Source organism: Trichechus manatus, unplaced genomic scaffold (assembly GCF_000243295.1).
Source record: "Trichechus manatus latirostris isolate Lorelei unplaced genomic scaffold, TriManLat1.0 scaffold00058, whole genome shotgun sequence".
NCBI lineage: Eukaryota > Metazoa > Chordata > Mammalia > Sirenia > Trichechidae > Trichechus > Trichechus manatus.
Window position 1 is genome coordinate 8,358,348 of NW_004443994.1, and position 14,594 is coordinate 8,372,941.

Genomic DNA, 14,594 nt, shown 5'->3' on the forward strand with positions numbered 1-14,594 from the left:
TACGTGTTTGTTGACTTCCCTCTAACTAATGAGTCATTGACCCTGAAGCTGGAGCAGGGTTGGTTTGCACTGTGGAGAACTAAATTGTTTCCATGGTAACAAAGCCTTCTTGCCTACTGCATCTCCCCACATATTTGTTACTTTTAAAGCAAGAAATCATTATTTACTTCAGATTTAATATTTAGATACATTTTTCAGAACACACATTCTTAACCTCAGCCATTTTTGTGTTTAAAACATTGCCATAGCAACACTAAAAATTAGTGGTTATAAGCAATACCTTATGAAATGAAAAAATGATCTGCCAGTTCTCTGGTATTTTAGGATTCAATTACTTTTTCTAATTTTTTGCATCACAATTATGAAGATGTTGGATTTAAAATGTACTTAACCAACTGGCTAACTGATGATTCTTATATGTTTTGAAAAGGCAAGCAGTAACATTATATTTTTTAATTTAAAATATGTTTGCCTATCAAAAAAGTAATGCCTGCTCATCGTAGTAAATGAGCAAATAAAGACAGGCAAAAAGAAGAACATTTAACAATCTCATAATCTCCCTTCCCTATGATTTATTATGTGTCTTTGCAGTCCTTCTTCAGTATGTACATACACGGGCGTGGTAGTGGTAGAGCCAGAGGGAAAGAAATCCACCCCTGCCAAATACATTTTTTTTTTATTTAACGGTAAATACATGGGAAATTGTTTTTCTGTACATTAGTTAGTGTCACATTTATTTGCTGAATATTGTGGATGGTCTGTGGAACCAAAACTTTATTTCACCAGTCCCCTTTATGTTAGGAAAGAAAGAGAGGAAGAAGGAGGAGGGAGGGTGAGAAAGAGAAAAAACAGCAATGAACATCTTGTAGCTAAATCTTCGTACAAATCAGTAATTATCCTCTTAGCATACATTTCTTGAAGTGGATTTGCTCATTAAAAGATATGCATTTTTCAGACATTTTGTCAAAGAGCTCTCCAGAATGCATGTAATACCCTCTGTAATACTGGATATTATTATTTTTTAAATAATCCTTACCAATTATATAGGCAAAAAATGTTGTCTTAATGTTGTTTTAAATTGCATTTTTTGATTACTGATAAAATTGATATTTTTAAATCTTTATTGACCCTTTTTATTCCTTCTTTTGTTAACTGCCTGTAGAAGTCCTTTGACCATTTTTTATTTGGCTTTTTGTGGTTGATTTGTAAGATTTCTTAATCCTTTGTCACTTTTTTCCTTTCCAGCTTAGCATTTGCCCTTTAATTTTTTGGTGATTTCTAAAGCACAGTTTTCAGTTTGTTATGTATTTTCAGCTATTAATCTTTTGTTTTATGTTTCATGTAATATAATCCCCACCCCAAGTTATACATTTTTCTATATCTTCTAGAAATTTTATGGCTTAATTTTTATATTAAAATTTTTAATCAACAAGAATTTATTTTGACACATGGTACATTTTTTTCCTTCAAACAATTAGCCAGTGGCTAATTTATTGTATAATTTATGGTTTCCTTAATGGTTAGGAATGCCACTTTTATAATCTATCAATTTGAGTCTGAATAATATTGAATTATAACATGAAAATATAAAAATGCCCCACAGATCTAACCATTTCCCCTGTTAGTTGCCCAAGGCTTCTAGAGCTGTTTTCAATCAGCAATGTGTGAAAAGTGAAGAGGTGTCAGTTCAAATGTCAGAAAGATGCTGAATTAATCGACGACTTTTTTAAATCAGAAAATGTTATAAATATTTTATAACAATGCCACTGCTAATGTAGGCTTGTGTTGTTAGATATTCTAATCTACCTTTTTTTATGCCTATCCATCTGGACTGTAATGACATATATTTTATGATCATATTTTGCTCACTAAACCAATAAAATATTCTTGATGTATGACGTATGTGCGATGTGTGCATAAATGTATGTATGTATGTATGCATTTATCATCCTTATTCAGAAGCGAAATATTATTTGTGCATTTAAAATGCTTGACAGATTTCATACATGGGCAACTGTATGTGATCAGTTCATAGATCTTAAAGCTAAATGTTATCAGTTCATGTTTTTTTAATACAGTCAACGTAATTACTCCACAAAATTAAAATCAACTTTGTTATCCTTTAAACCGAAGCTGTAAACATATGGAAAAGGATTCATGTAAAAGAAGGATTTATCTTGTACTTAAGTTGTCCTTTTCTCCCAAACAAAAATATGAATTTCTGATCTAAAGAGTAACTGTAGTTTAGTTTGAGTAAAGGTGACCGGTTTGATGGTAAACACCGAAAACCAAGATTTACTTGGGAACAATGAACTTTCTCAACCACTTTGCCTGTAAATTAGCCACAATTAAGCCATTTACCATTAGGTTCTCCTGAAAATACTAATGCTGGTCAGTTAATCCACGTACTATCTCATTGCAGTAAATGTTGGCCTTAACCATGACAATGATTTAGGTCAAATTACACAGCAAAGCTCGTAAGGGTAAATCTGTAGAATTTTATGTTAGGCCATTCCAAGGATTAATGTACGTAACTTGTTTTCTTCCCCTACATAAGTTCTAATAAGACACTTTTAGAGATATTTTGGCTCACTTGACAAATGTTAAAAATAATACTTGCTGTAAAAAAAAACAAAAAAAAATCAAGATTAAATCCTGTGTGTGAGCCTGACTGAAAAAAGAGCTACACTGTGATTATCAAGAAAACAGTCTGCAAATTGCTCAAGCAGAATCTCTAAAACCTGTTCTTTTCCCAATGCTCATTTACAGTGAAGAAAACAAGCCAGGTAGTAGGGGAATTTAGCCTGAAAAGAAGCTTACTTTCTCCCCTGGGAGACAAATTTGATTTTATCTCTTGGCTCATATTACAAAGTGTGGCTGTTCTCCAAATCAGCACTTGAGGATAATTTTTTTTACATGTCTCTCATTCCTTTTCTTTTAACCATGCTTCCACAGTGTATTGAAAATATCTACAACTCTATTCCCATTTCTGAGGAGCCCTGGTAGCACAGTGGTTAAGTGTTCAGCTGCTAACCCAAAGGTTGGTGGTGCGAACCTACCATCAGCTCCTCAGGAAGATGTGGCAGTCTGCTTCCGTAAAGATTACAGCCTTAGAAACCCTATGGGGGCAGTTCTACTCTGCCCTATAGGGTTGACATTAGTCGGAATCGACTCAACGGCAATGGGTATTCTCATTTCCACAGGTCTCTCACAGATCATTTCTCATTTCACCTACTCTAACTTCCTGTTCTGTGACAAGAATCTCTTGATCAATTCCCTTGACTTTCCTTGTAAAACCTAGACTCTATGTGCTAGACTTAAGAAAACTAGGAGATACTCTTTCTTTCGGGAGTTTTCCTGACTTCACTCCTGTTCCCTGTTTTGCCGTCTTTTACTTTTGATTGTTCCAGGCTTGTTTTCTTTCCTGATCTGTCCTCTTCAATTCACAATCATCATGATCCCATATGTCAGTCTTGCTGTTCACAATCAAGTTGAGGGAGGCAGATGTGTGGATCACACATTGCTATCTTCATTTTACAGCTTAGTTCAGATCCTTTTTATTGGAAGATCCACAAACACAGGAACTATGTCCATTATGTATACCACTGTACTTGCAGTGCCTATTACAGAATGCTCAATAAATTCTTGTGTGAATCAATACATTCAATAGCCATCGTTTTATAAATCCACTTATGAAATGCCAGGCATTTAAAGGGTATCTCCATTCTATAGATTAAAAGACTGAGCCTTAGAAAAATTAAGTAACTTGTTCTTGCTCACAAAACAAGGCTAAAATTGAAGAAGAAGCAAGGTATGGTTTAATCCCATGTAGATGGAGTCCATGGGTAGTGGAAGCATTTAACTTGCTCAGCTGCTAGCCAAAAGGTTGGAGGTTTGAGTCCATCCAGAAGTGCCTTGGAAGAAAGGCCTGGTGATCTATTTCTTAAAAATCAGCCATTGAAAATTCTGTGGAGCATAATTCTACTCTGACACACACAGGATCACCATCAGTTGGCATCAACTCAATTGGCAACTGGTACGGAAGGCCCAGCACCCACATTCAATCTCCACATTAGCAGTGCAGGGGCAGTATAACATAGTTATGAAGAAGGGTTGTTTTGAAGCCAGACAGCTTGGGTTTAAAGTCTAGTTCTTTCACTTAAGAGTTACCTAGGCTCTCTGTGCTTCAGTTTTATCATCTGTAAAACAGGGACCATTTAGTCAACAAATATTCCTTCATCCCCAGTCATTCTACCTTAGAATCATTCTCCAATCTGCCGCATTGCCTTTGTTTGACGTATTTGAGGCTGCTGATCACCAAGGGCTTAGACCTCTCAAAAATGAAGACTTAAATCACCCTAGTAGGCAAAGAACCACAGCCAGCCAGGTTGCAAGGAAGGAAACTTGGAATGGGTAGTCATATATACCAGCTATAACCTCATTAACAGGAATAGGAATGAGTGGTCTGCACACTTTGCTGGAATGCCTGAAGACTGAAAAATTACCTTTCCCTTTCCCTTTTAAGAAGTCCTGGTAGTATAGTGGTTAAGAGCTCGGCTGCTAACCAAAAGGTTGGCAGTTCAAGTCCACCAGCCACTCCTTGTAAACCCTATGGGGCAGTTCTATTCTGTCCTATAGTGTCACTGTGAGTTGGAATCGACGATGGCAACGGGTTTTTGTGTTTGTTTCCCTTTTAAAATGAGAACAATCACTGCTGTCCCCACTCCCAGTGAAATTATTTATAGAGTGTGATGATAGTAATCATATTTATAATTTAGTCCATGGATTGAGGACCAGGAGAAGCCACACCTAGATGAGACTATGCCAGAACTAGAAAAGGAAGGGATACTTGATATCCAGAGATTGGGAATAGGAGAAAAGTAACTTTAAGACATTCTTTCCAGCAGTTAGATGTACCTTTGGGCTGGGGAAGGAGGCAAATGCAGGGACTGCTGTACTGGGATGGCTGGATCGTGTTGGTTGGAGGCATTTTTGTCATTGTACATATGGGGAAAAGGGTATGTGTGTTGGGCAACCTAAGAATAGAACATAACAGACACCTCTTAGGCCAGCTGCACAGTTCACAGTGACACCTCCCTTCCCATCAAAGGGGTCGAACAGCAGCAAACATCCACACACAATCTGTAGCCCGATCATGGCTGAGTAACATGGGGGTGGAAATATGATTCAAGCTGGCCAAATACTTGCTGTCCTGGGAAACTGGAATTTTGATCTAAGAGGCATAGAGATGGAAAGTTGTTCACATCCCACCAGGAAGACAGTTTATGGATTCCTACTACTAAGTTCTACAGACTTTCTCTGGTTGTTCAATAATTTCTAAGTTTCTGTGAGATACCCCCGTATCCTGTAAAGTCAATTTAACTAGCAACCAAAAGAATCTTAACTATTATACTTACCTGAATAGTTTTCTCTCATGCTACTCCTTCATATGTTCCTTTCCCTACACCCTCCACCAAAATATTGTAGCTCACCAAGAATACCATGATGTTCTGTCTCACTGAGCTTTTGCTGTTCTGCTGTATGAAATTCCCTTTTCCTTGTACTGACACCTCTAAATCTGTTTTTCCATCTGTCAAAACACCTATTTTGTAGGACTGTATGAGAATTAAATGAAATAGCAAATATGAAAACTTCCAGCACAGTGTATCATTCATAATAGGCACTGATTTTTGTTTTGTTTGGGCCTTTTTTGGGCTGATTTACTTTTCTAGCATCATATCTAACCACACTTATTCATAAACTCTATAAAAAAGAGCCACTCTAGGCTACTTGATTTTCTCAAGCCATACACTGTACTTTTTGTGTTTCTTCTTTATCAAAATTCTACTTAGTCTTCAAGGCTCAGTTAAAACTTTGGGTCCTCCACAAAGCCCTCTATATCTCACAATTGGTGTGTCAATCACTCCTTCCTCTGTACACAAAATCTTGTATCTTTATCACAGCATTTTATTTCAATCTGGTTTATATTCTGCCTCTCCCACCAGATTGTGGGCCCCTTGAAAACAAGAAGAGTGTTTTATTCATATTTATTTCTCCCACATCATACTTAGGACAGTAAACTCTCAGTTGTTAAGTGAATGTAGGAATCAGACACTGCTTGTCTTCTCTTTTCCTCTGCCTACCCGACATCGCTTCCTTAAATGCCTCAAACTAAACATGTGTAAAAGCAAGCACATTTTCTCTAAACTGCTCCCTTTCAATTTTGCTGTTTTTGTCAGTGACACTATTCTATCCCTGCTTCTGCCTCATGTCTTTGGCTTTCTCCTTTCTCTCTCACTACTGCATTGAGGGCCATCTCCTCACGGTTCCCAGAATAATCTGTCTCCACAAGTTTATGTTGTTATTTTGAATACAAATGATTTCTTCCTTTCTCTCCACTTATTAAAAGCCTGTATTTCTAGCCTCCCTCTTCCCAACTGTTCCAATGGATCCTTGAGAGATTACTATGAATGAAGGCCTCTTGCTGACCCTTGATGAACCCATAGCATGAGCAAGAAATAAGGCTTTTGAGGTGTGGGAGTTATTTATTCAGGCAACATAATCTAGCCTACCCTGACTACTACACTGACCTCGAGCAAATTACTTTGCCTTCCCAAACTTTAATTTCTTTATCTGTAAAATGGGGATTAAAATAGTATCTCTCAAATATGGTTACCGTGAGGATCAAATGAGATAATACAGGTAAAAGCACTTAGCACAGTGCTGAGCACAAAAGAAGTATATGATAGATTTTTAAAAATTTGAATTGTTACCAAATGGCAATTGGTATGTTAGCAAAAGAAATGTCAAGCTTCTAATTATGAATATTATATATTATTGTCAGTAATTTTAGCTGAAGAGCTGGGCATCTATGAATTAACATATTTTAAGATAACTACTATACCAGTTAGCCTAAATAATCATAAAAAAAATAACTCACAGTTCTATTGTTTTCTGTCATATCACGAATTTTTGGAGACCATGAAAAAATGTCAGATATATACGTACTTTTTAAGATTCATAAAGTTTATTAAGATGTTATCCTTATTCTCAAAAGCCTACTTATAATACCAAAAAACCCAAACGCGTTGCTTTTGAGTACATTCTGACTCATAGCGACCCTATAGGACGGAGTAGAACTGCCCCATAGGGTTTCCAAGGAGCGGCTGGTGGATTTGAACTGCTGACCTTTTGGTTAGCAGCTGAGCTCTTAACCACTGTGCCACCAGGGCTCCTATTTATAATAGAGATATATTATACTATAAATAAATATTTAAATATGGAATCCAGGTGAGCATATTTCATGACATATCATACTGTTATTTATATTTAATTAAATTTTCTCTCAGGTGCATTGTGTATGATTTATTCCTGGTTGAAGACTCCTTAATCCAAGATGGCCCTGACCTGATAAAAATGATAATAATACAATGTTATTGAACTATTCATGTTGAAATTGTGAATGGACGTATGTTTGGCTGTGTATACTAACTAATTCTTGCTGTTGAGTCGATTTCGGCTCATAGCAACCCTATGGGACAGAGTGGAACTGATCCATAGGGTTTTCAAGGAGCAGCTGGTGGATTCAAATTGCTGACTTTTTGGTTAGCAGCCAAGCTCTTAACCACTGTTCCACCAGGGCTCCTCTATGGCAGTGTATATTGCCACCAAAAATAAATACTATTTTTAAAAAATTATAATAAACACTAAAATTTATTTACTACTTCATAACGTAAAAAGTGCTCTGAAACATACAATTGACTTTGAATCCCATTTTGAGTTGAAGAAAATGAAGCTTAGCAAGTGACTTGCCCACAGTAACAAAAAGCTGGGACTGGAACCTAGGTCTCTTTACTACACATTCCATCTCTGTTATGCTACCGCATATAGCCTACAGTAACAGATTACTACTGGAATAACAACTTAAAACGCACGCTCTACTCATCTATATAACACAAGCGTTCCATGAAAAGACCAAAATTAGCATTACTATATTTTTTTTCAGGAGCGAAAAAACTTGGGCAAGTGACAATGTGATAACTCTGAAGACATTTTTTGCTAGGTAGTTTTTTCAGATAAATAGATTAATAAGGCCAAGATAAATTTACAAGAATAGGGTAACTCTTTAAAACAGTAAACTGATTTACAAAACCACTTCATGAAGATGTTACACCTGAGCCAACAGTTTCATACTCCTATTCTGAAAAAAAATCTAAAACGTTGTTTTTTGTCTTGACTAATCTTACTAGCACTGAAAATCAAGCGTCCACACTTTAGAAACGGAAGAACCCGGCACATGTCTTGCAGAAAATGCTGAACGAGAAAAACAGTGTAATAAACTGAAAAACACCTTAAAGTGCCACACACCTAGGATGGGCTTTTAGACCAAAATAAAACGTTTTTAAAAAAACATTTGAAACAAGCGAGTTGCCTTCCAATGTATCAAGAACAATGTATCGGATGAACTAAAGTGCCCAAACTGATTTAAATGGTATCTTTTTTAATTTTTAGAAATCTCTATACCCAATTATTTATAATGTAGCCTCTTTTTCCAAACGACAGTATGACAAATTTAAACAACGCAATTTCTGTGAAGAATTTGACACTCGTTTTTATTACGGGTCACCTTGGAGAGAGGCAAAAATCAGAGGTGCGTAAGATGCTCTACCATACTTTTTTTTTTTTTTTTTTTTTTACCTCCAGAAGCGAATGTGCAATACAACATGAAAAATGGCTAAGTTGAAACCTCGTTAACGTGGCTCATTATACGCTATGCGTTTCCATTACGATGGATATGACTCCTAGTCTCCCGCTTAGCCTCTAGTAGTGACTTGAGTATTTCCTTTCCCATAAAACGAGAAAATGGGTGGAGGACCATAGAGAGCTGTGATCCGAATAATGTCCATTAGAAATCTTCAAAAGGCATACGGGGTTCTGCCTTCCTCGCATCCTCACCCCCGAGCCCAAGCTCGGTTAGTCTCCTCTTTAAAGACCCATTTGGTCTCCTTAAGGACAAGCAGAGTTCTTTTTACGAAATCCAGCGCTCTTTTGTCCCCCAAAACGGCTGGGGGAGTGTTTCGAGGCCTCCGCTGGTGGTGGGAGAGTAGAGACGAAGGAACTGAGCTCTTCTCTCTCACCCACCCACCCTATCCACCGTCTGCAGTACCAGCCCCGGAGCAAGGGCGCGCCTGGGGTTCCCTAGTACCGCGAGGCGGGCGCTTGCTCGGCTGCGGCCCCAGCGGAGGGGCGGGATCCCGGGCCGCGCGCCGGGCCGGGGACCGGCGGAAGCTACAGCGAGACCGACCCTTCCCGTCGGCGCGGGTAGTAGAAGGGTGGCAGCCACACCCGGAAGTCGGTCTGGTAGGGTTGGGGGAAAACTGGTGAGAGCCGAGGCTTCCGGTGGCGCAAAGGGTGTCGGGAGCTGCTCCCAGCAAACCTTGTTCTCTGGCCTCTGGAGGATCCGGTGTTGCCGCCGCTGCGGCTTCTACTATCTGCGTTCGGGATAAACGGCCACGGCGGCCGCCACTGCGGCTTCCCCTGTGCCTGACTCTGTCAGTATTCGTTCCCAGGCGGCCCTCGCAGTTCCAGCAGCGGCCGCGGCCGACATGTTGTGGGGCACCGGCGCGAGTATCTGAAGGATGGTTTCGCCGAGGCGGCGGCAACGGCTGCTGGCGGGGGTGGCGGCGGCTCAGGCTCTGTAGAGCCGAGCCCGCTGGGTGTCCTTCTGGTACCGCGGGGAGGCCAGTGCCCCTGGATTTTGCCTCTGCTCCGGCGCCGTTGCGGACCGGTTAGGCGACAGCTCCCGCCCCGCTGAGGAGACACGAAGGTGGTTCCCCAGCCCCTCAAATTTCCGGACCACGCCAAGCTTTTCTCTCCTCGACCCGGCAGTGCTGTCCGCAGAACACTCAGCTCTCAGACTTTCCTACCAGCCTCGCCCTGAATCTCACACACGCGGGTGTTCCCCGCCCTGTCGAACCAGCTCCTCCCCCCTGCCTCATTTTCTGTACCCTCTTCTCGGAGCGCCCCTCAGTGTCACTCTCCGAGGGCAGCCTTTTGAGAAATCTCCGGGGAGTAGTGGACCAGAACTGGGGAGTCTTTAAAAGTCGGGCGCGAGAGATAGGAATGTATGATGGCTTCCTCATCTGGCAACGATGATGATCTCACTATACCCAGAGCTGCTATCAATAAGATGATCAAAGAGACTCTCCCCAATGTCCGGGTGGCCAACGATGCCCGGGAGCTGGTGGTGAACTGCTGCACTGAATTTATTCACCTTATATCTTCTGAAGCCAATGAGATTTGCAACAAATCGGAAAAGAAGACCATCTCACCAGAGCATGTCATACAAGGTAAGTCGCATGTGTGGCATTTGGTTTAAAAGGGGCCGGGGGACAGTCTGTTAGTCGCGTGACTCATTTGTGTCAAAACCTTCATTCCTCTTCATTGGTAAATACTGTTGAATGAAAAAGCCACACGGGCAAAGAGGCAGCATGTGCCTTATGAAAATCCCGATGTGTATTCTTGTGGTACTTTGCATACGGCTGATACAAGTAAGGACTGCAAGCATTTAGGATCACCTAACAGCCCCAAAAGATCAAGTATTGGTAATGGTCTCAATTTACAGCCGAAGCAACAAGAATTGCTTCCCCAAAGTTGAACCCGGGTAATGACAGTTGAGAAGGGAACCCAGAAGTTCTCCCTTGGAAAGTTAAAATTCAGACGGAAGAACTTCAAGCAGGAGTGGAAACAGAGCACCCTTCCCCCACCCCACCTATTCACTAATGTAGAGGAAAAGGTCAATATTCTGAACACGTGAATAAAAAAATTCTTAACAGAAGTGTATTCAGCTCGGTACAGTTAATTGGTGTTGAATAAGGGCCACTTTTTTTTTTTGCTTTAGAATAGTTTAATGCTTGTTCATTAAGTTTCCAAAAGCATTTCAGTTCTATTATGTAAGGAAAGAGTGAATGTTCTTGCACTGTTGTATGGAGATAAATTTGAATGCAACTAAAAGCTTGGATTGAAAGGTTGTGAGAGATTTTTTTTCATGAAACATTTCCCTATCCTTCCCTGCTGTCATTTCCATTTAGATGTATTCATTTCATCTTTTACTGAATAGCGCTTTTGAAAATTTTAAGTTTTTTTTCCTCCCATTTGGCAAAGAATTTAGTCCAGTAATAGCGATTTGGGGGACCGTATTCTGATGGTTTCAGGGATGAGGAAGTGTATTTACTAGTCTTAATGTTTTGGGAAACACTTTCTGTGATTTTTACATGTACTGTTATGCAGAAAGTTGCATTCAGTTTGAGCTGAAAACTTGCCTTAAAATCGTAACAATCTCTTGATTGCTTTTGAAGTCAGGAAAAAAAAAGTTTTAAATGGTTAATTTAATCATTTCGGTAAGCAGATAGTTGTCTGTCATTTCAGTTTTATAATTAACTTTTTAAATGGTAACTTTCCTGTTCTACTGAAGTAGGGAACACATCTGCTCATATTCACCATATCCAATATTTTACTGTCAATATTGACAAAAGGATTAAATGATTCATTTTTGATCCTTAATGATCTGCTGAAGGTAGATTTAAAACATACCGTGCCATTTCAATGCATAAGGATTCTTAAAGCTAGTGTTTTACTTTTTTTCTACTTTTTTTTTGTGCTGAATATTCTAGCAAGTAAAATGAAAGCCAAGTTGTCTATTTTTCTCTGTTTTTGTTTTTACATTGTATGTGTGATTGCTGTCATGTAGTCTTTCACAAGACAATCCCACACAGATACCTATAATTTCCTTTTACAACTCATAGAAGGAAAAAAAAGACCTTTTATCAACATTGCCTTTCTAATGAAAATTGCAAAAGATTTCAGCAGGATATGCCGAAACATTTGTTTACACCAGAGAAGTGGGGATCATTGTAAAACTCTAATAACACATTACAGTCTTTCTTCTTGGGGAGTTTATTCTATTCTAGGATATATTTAGATTTCTGATTGACATGATGGAATAAAAGTGCAGCTGTAGCAAGCAGTATGCTAAATAGTTCAGTTTTGGAATATGCTAAATTCAGTGTAATATATAAGTCAGAAAGTTACAGTGAAAGCATTTTTCCTTGTGTACTGAGGATGATTTATTAATTTTAAAATATCTATACCTGTTGTAGTCTTATAGATTTACCTTTTTTTTTTAAACTTGTAGCATTGCTGCTGTTGAGTGGGTAAGGGCCGACATTTTTGCCCAAGAATTGTCCCCAGTTTGAGGAGTATATTTTATACATTTATAATTTCATGTTAACCTCATGTTGCCTAATTATTTTAAAGAATTTTTGTTTTGAGCAGTTAAAAATTTTTCAAGGAAATGTGTAAGGTGTATATAGTTTAGGTGTTTAAGGTGTAGTTTTACAGACTAACTATGGAAAATTAGGTTGGGAAATCATGGTAGATAATGACATTTTTTACACTTTTCTGTCAGCATTGGTTATTTAGGAATGTAAGATATAGCCAAGTAAAATAATAATGTAATTTTTAAAATGATATGTTCTTCATGTGTTGAAGTTTGGATTTTTAGTAATAAGTTTAATGAGCTAGACTTTGCTTCAGGACATTTCACTTGTTCACTTGTCACCTAGTTTTACCTTGTCAAAGCAAGTTAAGCATTATGAGGCAGTTTTCTAAAATGGAAGTTAAAGTTGAAGTCGTGTTATTACCAGTTAATCTGTGAAATACCATAACTTAGTTAAGTTTTTTTTTCGTAAATAGTTTACTTATTTTGAGTTTGAGAAAATAGATTTCAGATACATGCATAGAGAGAGTTCTAAGTTTTAGCAGTTTCCCTTTTATCTCTTTACTGTTTTCTGTGGACACATATTCCTGAATGAGTTCTAACATGTCTCTTGCATTATGAGACGAATTGACATTGAGAATCAAGAGTTGCAAGCTGTACACTGGAAATTCTTTGGCCTTAGGCAAATCTGTTAACTAAGGTTTTTCCATTCTGTATAAATAATACGTAATGGTTTCAGGTGCAACTTAAAATTATGGAGAATCAGTTGGGGTTAGAACCTTACGTGAAATATGCCACAATAAATAATAATTTTAAAAATTTGTAGTGGTACTGATTAGAATATAAAGCTGAAAATCTGTTGTCTTACATCTAATCTTTACATCATGATGCCATTTGCAAAGGCAAAGTGAAAATGAGAATATTTTAAGTGATATTATTTTCTTCCTGCATTTTTAATCTCTTTCTACTTTTTTTCCCCCCACATTTTTGAGAACAGTAACTGAAAGTAGTGAAAGTTTGAAAAGGTCTCTATGAGAATGGGCTTCTTCAGCAGTTGAGTTGCTCCAAGCTATCTCTGATGAAGGACTTTTTTTTTTTTTCTTTTCTACTTCTAGTCATTTGCACACGGGTGCTTTTGTAAAATACTGTCAAAATGGATCGCTAGAAAAAATGAAATGAAAAAAGACATAAAAGTTAAAACTTTTATTATTAGATTCAGTAGACATAAATTACTCTGCTAAGTGGCTATGAAAGTATGTTTTAGGTGAAAGTTTGTAGAGCAAATTAGTTTCCCATTCAACAACTTGTACACAATATGTTCCATGACATTGATTTGCAATCCCCACCCTGTGTCAACATTCTCCCCATTTCCGCCCTGAGTTCCCTGTTTCCTCTTGTCTGGTTTTCCTACCCTTTCCTGCCTTCTCATCTTTACTTTTGGGCAAATGTTGCCCTTTTGGTCTCCGATAATTGTTTGTTCTATGGAGCATGTTCTTTTCGGGTGTTATTGTTTATTTTATAGGCCTGTCTGTTGCTTGACTGGAAGGTGGTTTCCGGGAATGGCTGCAGTTACAAGTTAGAGGGATATCTTAGGGCCATAGTGTTGGCGGTGTTATGAAAGTGCTTAAAGCTTACTTTGAATTTCCTTACTTAACTCATACTTGACCTTTAAAGGCAATTCTGGCACAAGCCCATGGACCACAATTTGAGTAACTTTGCTCTAAGGTTTAAACCACAGTCTGTTTTGTAAAGTGGATGTGAGGTAGTTTCGGAATCATGGCATCAGAGTGATTGCAGAGAAGTTGCGATAATAATGAGAATGATGTATTGCCCAAATAATATACAGATTTTTTCCCCAAAGAGACACATATAATTTACGATTTATCACAATCAGGTAGGATTTTATCATCATTCTCACTAAAAGTGATATGTCTTTTGCATTTGTTTTCCTTCTGCCATCTAACAATTTTCTACTTGGCACTGTGCTAGGTACTGCTAAGGATATAAAGATAAATGATACCTGATTCCTACTCTGCCATCAGTCTCTCCTTGTCCCAGGTTCCCAAGAGTAGTGATGCTAAGGAAGATATGGATCTTAAGGGTCTTCAGAAACCTTTGCCAGGCTGATGATTCAAAAAGCCGTTAGTGTGTTTTGGCTGTTAATGTATATTAAGTGGAGTACATCACTCCCCTTCCTTCCAACAAACAAAAAGAAGAGAATGTTGGTTTATATATATTTTTTAAGGTATATCACATAATTTTTTTTTAATGGAAAGCTTGCTTTATGCATTTTGAAGGATAATCTGAGTCACACAAT

At 38.3% G+C, this 14,594-nt stretch overlaps 1 protein-coding gene across 1 annotated transcript in view; it reads left to right on the plus strand.

The window, feature by feature from the left end:
- The first annotated feature begins 9,409 nt into the window (after nucleotides 1-9,409).
- The window catches only part of DR1 (down-regulator of transcription 1), a 29,313-nt gene continuing 24,128 nt past the window's right edge, over nucleotides 9,410-14,594 (plus strand). Inside the window, exon 1 of the mRNA XM_012556230.2 lies at nucleotides 9,410-10,349. Coding sequence (XP_012411684.1) covers nucleotides 10,127-10,349 — 223 coding nt within the window. The 5' untranslated portion in view covers nucleotides 9,410-10,126. The remainder of the gene's footprint in view (nucleotides 10,350-14,594) is intronic.